Below are 13,642 nucleotides of genomic sequence, written 5' to 3' on the forward strand. Positions count from 1 at the left end.
CCAGGTAGAAAACAGGAGTGATGCACCTGCTGCTGTCAGACCTGCAGGTATCAGGCTGTGATGTTCTCCTTTATAGTGGACAGAAATTATTTTTTTGGAGTGGCACAAATAATTTGTGTGGCATCTTATTGAATGCAGAACAGCTGATTGTTATGTTTGAAATGGGTATAAAAAAAAGAGTAAAAGGTAAATGGCTGCAAATAACTTGTGCATATGATTTTAAAATTCACAATTTATATTTGCATTTAAGGTTATGAAATATGATTCATTGAACATGTTTGTGGTTGTTTCAGTGAAAATATCACTTTTTCTACTCGGATTTGATGTTTTTGTCTGATTTTAGATCAATTGTGTTAATACAGTATATCAAAATGAAAACATAACTGTAAATTCAGACACGTGAGGTTGTGCTGAAAAGAATGATACCAAACAAGGCAAAGTAAATAGTTTTTAAAGGTGAAATGTCAAGGTAAAATCAAAAGTGGTTAAAATGGCCAAATATACCCTGGACCCCAGAGGCAAGTAACGCAATAGTTACTTTTCAAGTAATTAATTACTTTTAGAATCTGGTAACTCAGTTACTAACTCAGTTACTTTTTTGAAGAAGTAACTAGTAACTATAATTACTTGTCCAACACTGGTAATCATGTTATGGTGATGAAGTGAATATATTTAAGGAGTGAACGGTGCATGTACCTGTGTCTGTGTGTCTGAATGTTTGTGAGCCGGAGTACAAAAACTGTCATCATTAGTTTCTCATAGAAAGGGAGAACTTTCCTTTGACTCCAGGTGAAAGTAAAAATAGATTTAGACACTGAATATCAAAGGAGAAGATGCAGAATAGTTGAACTCCAGGCTCAGCAGCACTAACCCTCATCATTTCTTCTTTTTCTCACTTTTCCCTCTCTCCCTGCCTCCAGAACCCCCAACCCCCCCTTTCCCCTTTCCCGTCTCACCTCACCTCCCCCTCCCTGCTCTGGCTACAGACGGAGAACGTTATGCAGTCCTTCCGTGAGCGCAGCGGTGGTTACCACAGCAACCAACCCTGCTACCAGCAGGAGCCCCATGAATTATCCCGCCTGGAGACCTACCGGCAACACCCGCATCATCCCCATCCACAACACCCGCACCCAGGACCCGGTCCACATCCAGGCCCAGGCCCGGGGCACACCAGGTCAGGCTACGAGGCACATTCCTTGGCAAACCCGACAACCATGCCGACAACTGGAGGACCAGGAATTGGAGGCGGACCTAAGGACTGTTACAGCCAGCAAGCCTACGCTGGTTACCCAGGAAATGGCGGAGGAAATGGGAGTGGAAATGGGGGCTCAGCACCCTCACAAGCAAAGAAATCATTCAGAGGAAGCAAAGTGCCCCCACCGAATCCCAGTCAGCACCTGCAGGGTCCCGGGGGCTACAGTAATCACATGGGCCCAGGAACTTATTCAGCCCAATATATGAGTGAAGGCCACCTCCAGCAGAAGTGGGAGGACCCAGCCCAGTTAGCACAGTATGAGCAGGAAATGGTAGGACGTTTGGAGTCTAGTGGTACTCCTGCACCTAGTTCCTCCCAGTACATGGAGCAGAATATGCTGGGCCACTCCCAGACCCAGTGCCACCAGCCCTCTACCCCTGTCTATACCAGCCCCCACCACCAGCCCCATCCTCCCAACCCTTCCCCTTCACCTCTCATGTATCCCCAGAGTCACCTACACTATCCGCAGCACTCACCCTCTCCATCTACATACATGGAAAAGTGCAGCCCTATGCCCCACTGTTACAAAGGGTACAACTTGCCTCCAGGTTCTCAGTATGGCAGACAAATGAGCAGCCATGGCAATCTGAAGCAGGGGGCCTACAGGTCGAGCCAAAACAGTTACGGATATCAGCAGCCTCCCTCCAGAGGTTACGAGCAGCAGCCCATGACCAACCCCCAGGAACCCCATCCAAAATACCAACATTATAGCCAAGCCCAACAAAACTACTGTCTCTCAGAGTTGCCTGTCAGGTCCCCAGAACAGTATTATCAGACTTGTAGCCCCTCCTCGAGCCACTCCCCAGCCCGATCTGTGGGGCGTTCCCCTTCATACAGTTCCACCCCTTCACCGTTAATGACCAATCCAGAGTCATTCCAGTATAGCCAGCCACCTATGACCCCTGGAGCAGCCTCCTCCTCTTCATCATCTTCAGCTGGCATGCAGGAACAAGCCAGTGCCAACACTATGTTAATGCCCCCACGCTCACACCCCTCACCCAGCATACCGCACAGCTATTCCACAACACCGCAGGTCCCCACGATGAAAGAACGCTTCTCAGAGAAGCTATTGTCAAACCCCAGCTTGTGGAGTCTGAATGCTCTCACCTCTCAGGTGGAGAGCATATCTAATAATGTACAGCAGCTCCTGCTTTCAGAGGCCCTGGTTGCAAACAAAAAAGGCAGTAAGCGCAGCAGTGGCGGGAGCAACAGCAGTGCTGGAAGTGCAGTATCCTCCAAAAAGGGTGAGGAATACAAAAGTCCTCCATATCCAGACAGTGGTGGCAGTGTGGGTGGGGGACCTATACAGGATGCTTACTGTACCCCACAGCATCAACCACTGCCCATGGAAATCCATGAGGGTGGCTACTCCAGCAGCAGCGATGAACCGCTGGAGAGGGGCTACTACTACTTTGGCCAGGGCAGAAGTCCGGCCCAGGCCCATAACAACACACAGCTCAGCGTCGACACAGCCTCTTCATGCTCCATGGCATCTCCCGATGACATGTCTACCAGGTCTGGCGACTCAGGTCTGCACAACCTCACCCCTGACCCTGCTAGATGTCAATCAGGGCAGGGAGGAGATGGCATGAGCACTCCAGTGAAGAGCATTAGTGACGAGAGATCTCCAACAAGCATTACAATCCCCAGTCCCATGAAGCAAGAACAAGATTCTCCCTCTGATATGCAGCACATCAATGAGCCTGTCAAAGAGAATTTCGAAGAATCGGCCTGGACAGAGAAATCTTCTGATAAAGAAGAATTGACAACAGAGAAGACGCCTGACCACAAGAGTGAGAGAGATGTGGACATGACAAAATGTGGAAAGAAGCTAGAAAAATGGTCAGATGAAGAGAAATGTCCAGATGTTTACAGCAAAATAAACAAAGAGGGGACAGGAAAAGCCTACTGCTATGAGGAGACAGTGTACCAGACTAAATATGAACCTAATGCAGGAGACTCGGTTGAACAGTCACCGGCAGCTCTGTCTGATTCCAGCCACAAAGATCATTTTGGCCAGGAGATGAAATCAGAGACATACAAATCCGAGTCTCCAACTGCATCTGAGAGCTCAGTGAAAACATTGCCATTCATTTCCAGGGGTGACCTTGAGCAGGATCAATACTCCACAGGGAAGGAGGACAGCTCAGAAAACACGTCTCCAACTCCTCAAGTTGAGGCCTTGGAAGACTGTGTCTCAGACAAGAGAGACACAAGAGACCTGGACAATGAAGGAGAGGGTGAAGAGGAAGAGAGAGAAAAGGAGAAAACCAATGCAGAGGAACAAAAAGAAACAGAGAAACAAGAAAAATGTTCCCTTTCACCACCTCTGTCTGTAGAGGTGAGGGAGGAACTGGGGAAGGGTGGGGAATTGACCGAGTCATTGAATGAGGAGCACATGAATAAAAGAGATGAATTAGAAAAGATGTCTGGGGATATTGGCAGCAAGACAGAGAGCCAGACTGCTGAGCTCCATTCTGACAATGAGTTTGCAGGGGGACCTGCCCATCCAAACTCAGCAGCAGTAACGGCCGCAGCAGATGCCTCTGAAATGGAGTCAGCAATTGGTGACACTGCCCCTCAGCCTCAGTCTGCTATGCCAGTCTTCTCCGCTCTCAATGACAAGGCAACACCTCCATCTCAGGCCAGGGATCATATTGATCACAGTGATGCTAAAGTGCTGGAGCCAGACTCTCCTCAACTACCAGGGAAGTCAATACTTCCCTCAGCCCCCTCCTGGGCAGACACTCCACCTTCCCCGAAAAAAGGTGATGAGGACATGGAACCAGGCATCAGCTGTTCCAGCGCTGTAACCCCTTTGGCCAAACCAGAACCTGTGGCTCCATCTGCTCAGCCGAGGGCATTTGGACGTAAGCATGCCAGGGGCAGAAGAAGAATCATGCATTCAGGTGTGGGAATCAGGCAACAGCTAAGCTTGGAGAGGGAGGGGGAAAAGGAAGAGGAAGGAGGCCACTCACACACACAGAAAACAAGCATGCCTCCAAGCAAAACCGAGCTATTCTCAGATCAAATGGATCTAGCCCATCAGGAATCTATTGTGAGTCAGACTCCCAAAATGCTAAGTGATGGCTTTCGTTCACGAATGTGCACACGCTCATTCAACGCACAAGATTTGCCACCTAAAGCCGAACCTCATGTAAAAAGAAAACCAGGCCCAAAGCCAGGTTCAAAGCCTGGGCCAAAACCAGGGCCAAAACCTGGTGTAAAGCCAGGGTCAAAACCAGGTGCAAAACAAGGGCCTAAACTAGCCCAAAAACCTGGCCCAAAACCAGGGCTAAAACCAGGACCAAAACAGGGACCAAAACCTCTGCCAAATGAACCAGAACTGCCACCGAAAATTGAGACTCCTATAAAACGAAAACCAGGACCCAAACCAGGTTCAAAGCCTGGACCAAAACCTGGGTCAAAGCCTGGATTAAAACCAGGACCAAAACCTGGTCCAAAACCAGCTCTCAAGCCAGGTGCAAAACCAGGACCTAAGCCTGGACCCAAGTCTCCAGGCATTTTGTCCCACACTGAAACTGCACCCATCAAGGCCCCAGTGGGCCGGCCCAAAGGTTCACTTACTAAACCTAAATTGTTGCAGCAGGAAGAAACCACTCAGCCTTTCGTGGGGCCGCAAAGCAGGAGTAGGAAGAGCCTGAAATCTACAATATCACAAGTAAACCAGGGAGCAACACAAGAGGAGCAACAAGCACACCATGAGCTAAAGACGCCAGAGAACGAGAGCAAAAATATGGTTTTGAGATCCAGGAAGCCCTCCCAGGAAAAACTGTCAAAAGAAAAAGAAAAAATAATGGGTGAAGATATTCTCACAGAGACAGTCACAGAATTTAAAGCCAGCGATGTTTCTCTTAAAGAAGAAGAGCTCATAACTGTGGAGCAAATGCTCTCCCCCATTCAGACTGCAGTCACAGATAATGAAGTTACAGGAGACCCACCCACACCACACATACCACCTGAGCAATCTGAGGAAAAGATCCCCCTTCCACTAAAACGGAAACCTACTTCAGAACTTTCTACACCATTAAAAAGAAAGAGGGGTCCAAAACCCAAACCAAAAACGTTACCACCTCAGCCCGCCCAGCTGGAACAGGCCGTCCCAACACCTAAAGAGAAGGTCACACGCGGCCCACGAAGAAAGCGAGGGCCGCCTAAGAAAGAACCTGTGGTCACTCCCATAACCAAAGACATTCTGGCCAACACCAGTGGACCTGACATCACTAGTGACCTGCCCGTGGTGCCTCCTCAGTGCCCCACTAAAACAAAAGTTCTCCCACCACGCAAAGGCAGAGGACAGAAATATGAGGCCATGGTGCAGAAGATTACATCTCCTAGCTCAAAGAAACACCTCCCAATTCCCCAGCTAGACAGCAGTCTGACTGATGACATGACAACCAAGGCTTTGCCTGAGCGTATCTTAAAGGAAGGTGAGACGTCTATTGTGACGAACAGCACTGAGGTGATAGAGTCTCAACAAGATGGAGAGAAGCAACTTGAGGTGGGAGAGAGGAAAGTGGAGGTGACACAAGACAGAGAAAAGCAAGACATGAGTCCAGAGGCACCAACACTAGAGGGGGTGAGACAAGGGCTGGAAGAAGAGGTTGTAAATAAAAATGAAGCAACACAGGAAGATATTAAACCAGGGACAGAGCAGGGTGTTCTAGCTGATAATGTCTGGAGTTCAGAGGCCGCAGTAGAAGGCAGCGCTCCAGGTGAGTGGATACCAGAGGCCTCAGAGGGTGTATCTACAGCTGCCGCCAAGTCTGTGAGGACTAAAAGGAAGCGATGGGCCATGGTGGAGAGTACAGATGCCTCAGTGGTAGCATTGGAAGCAGGGAGTCTAATAGTTACAACACCAAGACTAGCAAAGCAAAGGGCCATCAAAAACAACCATGAGATGCACCTGAAACAAAGGAGGAAGAAAAGAAAAGGCCAGTCCTCTTCAGAGGAAACAGATTTAGTTGAGGAGGCTAACACTGAAACAGACGAGCAACAGGAGAGTGTGGAGGACAAGGTGAACCCCACAGAGCCCACAGTACCTCTGCCAATCAGCACAGATGACATCATAGAAACTCCCCAGGTTACCAGTACAGACCTCATCCATAAACCTCGAAGAGGCAGAAAACCATCAGCAAGCCCAGCTAAAAGGAAAAGAAGCAAAGCCTCAACAGAGCCGATTCCTGGCAAGCCAATTAAGATCCACAAAAAGCCCGGGCCAAAACCCGGGATGAAAGATGCCATCGAGGTAATTGAGGCAGTAGTGAGGGCAGCCGGATGTGAACAGGAGGAAAAAGAGGAGAAAGAAAGACATGAAAGGGAAAGAAAGGAAAAAGGAAACACAGAAAACGAGGAGATGTGTGTTATCGGTCCTGTAGTGACAGTATCAGAAAAACGGACTGAGACCATTTCTGTGAAGAGGATCAGGCGTAGATGGGTCCATCAAAGGTCTAAACTGTCTTTCTATCCTTATGTACGGATTAACAACTCAAGAGACTTTTCTTCCTGGTGTGCCATAGTCAACAAGGCAGAGGATGCGGTCGTATTTCAGAGACGCAGAAAAAAGGGCATCCTCAGAATGAGGAATCCTTTCACCGTTGCAAAGGTAGTGCCACACACTGCTGCCATGCTGCAGGGACCCACAATAAATAAAGATCTTGTTGGGAGGTGTCTGACATGTTGCCTGTGTGGGAAACCGGCAAACTACAAAGACTTAGGTGATTTATGTGGACCTTACTACACGGAGGACGGGGTTCCACGGAAAATCTTGACGATTACACACACAGAAGCCTTCAGGGAAGAGTTGGACAAGACCAACGACGACAACAGCGGCAGCAGCGAAGAACCGGGCAACTCCTCAAAGAGTGATACTGAGGGCACCCCAGAAACGGAAGGAAATACAGAAGCAACCGCTCAAGAGGGAAGTGTTAGCAGTAGCAGCAGCAGGCACCACTGGCGTTTCCGACGGGCAGAAAGAATGGAAAGACCGGGTCGGGAAGGTGGCCTACGAAGGTTAACTCTCCGAGAGAGGTTCAAGAGGATGAAGCAGCTACAGGCCGTCAACACAGGAGCCCCCACGGGCCAAGTGGGCAACGAAAGCTTGTTCCAAAGGCTACAAATGGAGGCAGAGGCTAAGGAGCACTGGGCCCATGAAAACTGTGCCATCTGGACCAAGGGGATAATTATGGTAGCTGGAAGGCTATACGGACTGAAGGAGGCAGCCAACACCTCAGCCCAAACGGTATGACAGCAGTGATCATCAGTGAATCTTAGACCAATCTGACATGTGTTTGGATGCTAAGAAATATCTTTCAGAATTGCTGAAAACTTTTAACATTTTCCCCTCTTTTCTCTCCCTTTCTGAATGTGCCTCTGTTGGTCAAACTGTGTGTTTCTTTACTGGTCTTGGTCCATATGTCCATCTGTCTTACTAACCCCAGAGCTGCTACAAGTGCCAGATTGTGGGGGCGTCCCTCAGCTGCTGTTGGAGAGGCTGCTCTCATAAATACCACTATGTCTGCGCCAAAGAGATAGGTAAGAGACCACAGCGAGAGAGGGAGGGAGCAACAGGGGGATAAAAAGACAAGAAAAAGCTAAGAAGAGAAGGGAGAAATGAGGAGGGAAATTGGGAATGTGAATGATGAGAGGCCAATTGGGAGGGAACAATTGTAGAAAAATAGGTGGGAAAAAATGAAAAGAGAGTGCAGGGGAAGTGGTTGTGGTTAAATGAGAGTGAGAGGGGGGGAAATGCATCAAGGAGTAGCATTATTGAGTGCGAGAAGAGATGTCTGAGAGTGTTAGGGCAGAGCAGAAGAGGAAAAGAGAGAGGGAATGAAGAAGGGAGCTTTGAATACAGGGAATGATGAGAGGAAAGTGCAACCCTGGAGTGTGCAAAAAGGAGAAAGCGAAGAGATAGAGGGAGGAGGCTGAGCTTGCATGTATGTGTGTGTGTGTGTATTATTGACCACAGCCCCTGTGGCTCCATCCATCCACGCTGCTGCTGTCTGGAGGCTGAGCGTGCATGTGTGTGTCTGCATGTTCGTGCCTTCCTCTCCAAATGCTTGCCAGAACACTGCCATGCACACCTTATAACAACTTGGCCAACGTGCATTTCCATCAGCGCTCGTGTGTGGTTGCTGTTAATACAAGAGAGTGTCCATGTGCCAGCATATGTGTAACATGGTTTCCCCCTTATATTATCTCATGCCAAGGAAGTACAGTGCGAGGATTAAACGGTCTGCCACGTCTGCCGAGCCAGCACAGGGAGCAGAGCGAGGCCCTTTTTTAATCCCGCTGAGTGCACCAGCCATATCTGACTGCCTGCCTGCCTGCCTGCCTGTCTGCATTGCAACGTATCCACTCAGTCTCCCTCTTTCCTCTGTTGCTCTCCCTCGCCTGCATCGCTCTTTTATTTAGCTCAGTTTTTTTCCATTCATTTGTGTTTTTTGAGGAGAGCTGTGGGTTTGTTTTGTTGTTGTTGTTGTTGTTGTCAGGATTAGCCTCCTGGTATGGTTTTTATTCAAAGTAAAATGTGAATCTGAGATTTCACACCTCATTCTGTTGTTCTTTGCTTTTTCTCTTTCTGCACAGGCTGCACATTCCACGAGGATGACTTCTCCATCAAATGTCCTAAACACGAGGTAAGGAGAAAAAACCCACTAAACTAGTGAAAGCATGCTTTATTACTTCGTCCTGCTTTAACAGTTAGTTTAACAGTTCCCCAGCATTTCACAGGCAACATCAGACATCAGTGTTTACACATATGCCTAAGCACACAAGTTCAGTTTTTCTTTCTCCTCACCTGGCCTCCCTTTCCATTCCGATCCTAACACCAACGCCGCCAGCAACACCCCCCACCATCCCCTGCCCCTCTCTTTATCCACCTCCTCAGCACAGGGATAAAAAAAAAATTGAATTCACACATTTCTATAACAAACAGCAGCACCTTGGCTGAACAGATGATATGGTGCTGAACAGGAAACACAACCGTCAGTTCCTGTAAAGCAGAGAAAAAAAAAAGAAAAAACACAGCTGATGTTCATTGTAGACTGGCATAAAGTACCATTTTCTCTTTGCCACATGAAGACTTCAACGTGTACCCAGTGTACCTCGGCGAGTTAAAATCACCACATCAACCGCCACGAGCGCCCTTCATTTATTACCGTCACCTGCTACTGTGACTTCAAACTGCTGCATTTGCAGGGTCACTGTTCTCCGAGTTCATTCGAATGGTCTCCTCCACGTCCAGTTCTTCCTTGTAGGGCAGATGCCATCTGGTGGCGATGCGTTTGCATGGCAAAAGGAGGAAGGTCAAATGAGGGAGGGAGTGTGGAGGGGGAGGGGGTGCTAGAGATGCTGACATTCAGCAGGGAGCAGCGGTGCATTGAGGCAGCAGTGGCAGTAGCCTCCCATCCTCCCTCCCCGCTCTGCATCTCTCCCTCCCTCCTTTCCTCTTTTCCTCTTCCTTTCCTGTTCTCCTCTGTGCAGACTGACAGGGATGAAAAGCTGGCTGCTGATCAAAACACCCCACCCACCATCACTGCCTGCTATCTTCCCCACATGCTCTCTCCACCATTTCCCTCTCTCTTGCTCTCCTTTCTCTCATTATTTCTCTCCCTTCCTTCCTTTTTCCCCCCTCCGCTCCCCTTATTTTGCTTCGCTGCTACCCTGCTGTTCCAGCTCTCCCCCCCCCTCCAGTCTCTCACTCTGTTCACCTCTCATCTCCTGCGAGCTCCCTTTTCCGTTTTCAGTCGTCCTCCCTTCATCTTTCCTCATCCCATTCTCCCTCGTTCTTTGTCATCTTCTCCACTCCTCTCTTCACCTCAACTCCCACGTCTAAGCAGCAGAAATAGCGTGTGAGAAACGGAGAGAAAAGGAGAGCGAGTCAGAGAGGGATAGATTGTTGTTAGCAGGCTGAGGCAGAGCTGTCATCAGCTGAGGGATCTGAAGGTCTGCATGTGTGTGTGTGGGGGGTCTGTGCCGTGCCAATTTACGCCGAGCGGCTTAATCAAAGGGAAGAGCAGAGACACACGTACGCACACATACAGACACAAGCACACAACCACCCCACCCATGGGTCCCCCTAAGAAATTCTCCCTTTTGCCTGCGTTCACTTGCTTTTAGGGCTGAGGGGAAAAAAATGCACACAAACACACTGCCTGCAGCTGTGGATTGTCCAGTGCTAACGGACACACACTGTGAGACTCCACGCAGGTTCATTAACAGGTTGCCTGGAAGCTCGCACACATATACACATAGTGAACGCAAGACAGACAGGCAGAGAGAAAAACAGAGCGTTTTGTGCTGCAACTGAGTGGGAACAAAAGACGAATGGGGGCAGTTACATCAGAGAGTGGCAGGCTGAAAGAGACGGAGATAGAAGGAGAAAAAGAGGGCAACAAGAGAGACGAGCAGCAAAGGGAGCGACACTCTGTGATAGAGAGGTGGGGAGAAAACAAGCGGGACTGAAGGTGTGAAGGAAAATGAGTTGTACCAGTGAGGAAAAAGCAAAAAAAGGAGTGAGAGGTAGGCTTTAAGGAGGGAGGAGAAGGGGGGGGGGGGGGGGGGGGAGTAGAAGGATTGAAAGTAGAAAGATAAAACAGAGAGAGCAATGCTGCTGGTCTGAATCCAGGGCATAAGGATGGGCAGCTGGCAGTTCAGAGAGAGAGAGAGAGAGAGACAGTGGAAGAGATACCAGGGGATGCAGAAGAGTAGAAGGGGGAAAGAAAGTGCTCAACCACCACACCAGCACAATTTAGAGGTGTTCCTGCTGCGTCTTTCATAGGCGAGCTGGTTCACTGGTCAGCTGCATCCATCTCCCCACTCCAGCACACCAGAGCCAGCTTGCTTTAATGCCTTCACTCTGCAAATCTGCACAGAATCCCTTTCAGCATTGTATTATACCAACATCTGCACAGAAGACGCCTACGCTTGCAATTTACCTGTCTGCACATTTACTGCAGCTTTTGAGAATTTAGGTGCTTAAATTCGAGCACACAAAAGCCTCACAAGTCACAGGAAATGATGAGAAAAGAGCTCGAGAGTTCTGGGCGAGGAAGGAAAACTTCTGGCACACCTCACACATTTGTATCCCGATTGTGTTTTTGACTTTGTGTTTACATCTGTGCACTTCCTTCACAGGACCTGTAAGATATTCCTGTGTATCACTTTCATCGCCAACACCATCACCTCTCCGCCAGACAACACCGATCCAGCGAGGCAAAATCCACTCCCTATTCCTAAAGACACGGTGACGACTGATGACGAACAGGCACGCCAGCCAGCGCGGCTGGGGGAGGGTTAAAAGGCAGCGCTGAAGTGGAGCTAGGAGCAATACAAACAGTGGAAAAACAGCTCTGCAGAGAACAGCTGCTCCTTGAAGCCGCCCTAGAAATGTGCTTTCTCAACTGAGCCCCTGACTGCAAGGCAGAAGGCAGTGACACTGTTTAACAGGAGGGTAGGCTGCGCTTTAGAGACTGTGCGCCTAAGGCCAGTGCACATGGGGACCCGTTTGAAATGCAGAGCGAAGAACGCATGTGTGTGTTCTGCCTTCGGATGGGTTGCTATCATATTCAGACACTCGGCGGACACTGATTGGACAGGGACATCCCTCTGGCCACCTTGTCTGTGGGCCAAGAGGTGCATATGTGTGTGTGTATGTGTGTGTGTGTGAGAGTGCGCGCATGTGTTTGTATGTGATAACCATAGAATTGTCATTCTCCAAGCACACCATCAGTGTGTTTGTGCATATGTGTCTGTGGGAGTATGAAGAATTGCTTCTCTAACTCAAGATGTCACGCGTCAAAAAAAAAGAAAAGAAAAGAAAAAAACAGCAGCCAACCCCTGGATGTATCTCAATGTGCGTGTTTGTGTTTAAAACAAGAGACAAAATGAAACAGGTGAGGATGAGGAAACCGTACAAGATGATGATGATGATGATGATGTGCTTCACAGGCTCAAAATATTCTGATACTGAAGAGTTGAGAAAAAAAATGGACGCAGTATTTTAATATAAGGCTCTTATCTCCGGAGATGTATTTTGATGTGCATTATGGCTAAACATCATTGCGTCACCCTTGGTATATGTCCAGCTTTGTGCTATTCAGAAATTAAAATATATATATATAAATATATGAAAATGAGAAAAAAAATATGAACTCTGTTTAAGAGTTTACTTCAACTGTGCGCACAGTCAGTATGTACAGCAGACACCACCATCATCACTCGACAAGCTGCAGACGAGGGCTCAGAGGACCCACCGGGAGTCAGTCCATCCACTTCATATCTATGTACAGTTCAAGAAGTATTACCTGTTAACAACATTTCGAGATTATTTCGCACACCACAGCCGCGAGGAAAGACGTACACACACACCCATCTGTTTGTGTATCGAAAAATGTAGCCTCTTTTCACTCCGCCATGCTATATAACAATGCCCCATGCGGGGCGTCAGTTAAAGTACCGGTCGTTTTCAAAAGGAGACATATTTAAGTATTAGGGCATAAAAGAAAGTGCAAAAATGCCACACCAAACTTTCTCTTTTATGAAGCTCATTATTTAATGGTGTATATAGGTATTTGATGCTGTTTAAATGTAAAATGTGATGTACTAATATAATTGTGTATAGTATTTCCTAGAGATGTTTATTTTCTATAAAATGGAATATGTTATTGCTTATAAAATGTTATTAAAAGAATCCATTGATGAAAAAAAAACAAAACCTTTTTTGGGAATGTCACTTGTCTTAAGTGGGAGCATGCCGTTTATTGATTTTCATGTCTATTTGTTTGGACTTGATGACACAGCATCACTCTGTTTGAAATGTTTTTTGTAACGCCAATGTTAAATATACCAGCACCTTTCAATGCTGCTATGACCAATGCCTGCTCTTTTTGTCTTCACTCAACACGCACTGACAGTAAGACATGTAAATTGTGGTTTTGTGCAGAGTGGCCACTCAAGGGCGCAAATTAGAAAGAGGAATAATGACAATGCTTAAAAAGCCATATTTTAATACAACTAATCCTTAACATGATAAGAAATCATACAGAAACATTCTGCTATTTATTATAATTAACAGGACCCATAATGCTCATCTTCAGCTCCATACGTTTGTTCTTGGACTCTGCTAGAGTAGCTTTGCATCAGTCACATTTCAAAACATCATCTCAACCTCTCACTGAAACAATAATTAAGTCAACTTTGTTCTGATTGGCTGCCCCTCACAAACAGAAGGTTTAAACACCAGTTCTCTGGGCGAAAAGGTCTTCTTGACGCTGCGGGTCAGAGGAGTTATAGGATGGCAACACTAACTCAAATCACTCCTTACAACTAAGTTATGCAGAAGAGCGTCTCTGAATGCACAAC

General features: G+C 47.7%; 1 protein-coding gene across 1 annotated transcript in view; it reads left to right on the forward strand.

The window, feature by feature from the left end:
- Nucleotides 1–11,555, forward strand: part of rai1 (retinoic acid induced 1) — a 50,648-nt gene extending 39,093 nt beyond the window's left edge. The window contains exons 2-5 of the mRNA XM_006791521.3: nt 921–7,517; nt 7,717–7,810; nt 8,867–8,916; nt 11,417–11,555. Coding sequence (XP_006791584.2) covers nt 999–7,517; nt 7,717–7,810; nt 8,867–8,916; nt 11,417–11,425 — 6,672 coding nt within the window. The 5' untranslated portion in view covers nt 921–998 and the 3' untranslated portion in view covers nt 11,426–11,555. The remainder of the gene's footprint in view (nt 1–920; nt 7,518–7,716; nt 7,811–8,866; nt 8,917–11,416) is intronic.
- The last annotated feature ends 2,087 nt before the right edge of the window (nt 11,556–13,642 follow it).

Source organism: Neolamprologus brichardi, chromosome 4, assembly GCF_056152115.1.
Source record: "Neolamprologus brichardi isolate AB-2024 chromosome 4, ASM5615211v1, whole genome shotgun sequence".
NCBI classification, from domain to species: domain Eukaryota; kingdom Metazoa; phylum Chordata; class Actinopteri; order Cichliformes; family Cichlidae; genus Neolamprologus; species Neolamprologus brichardi.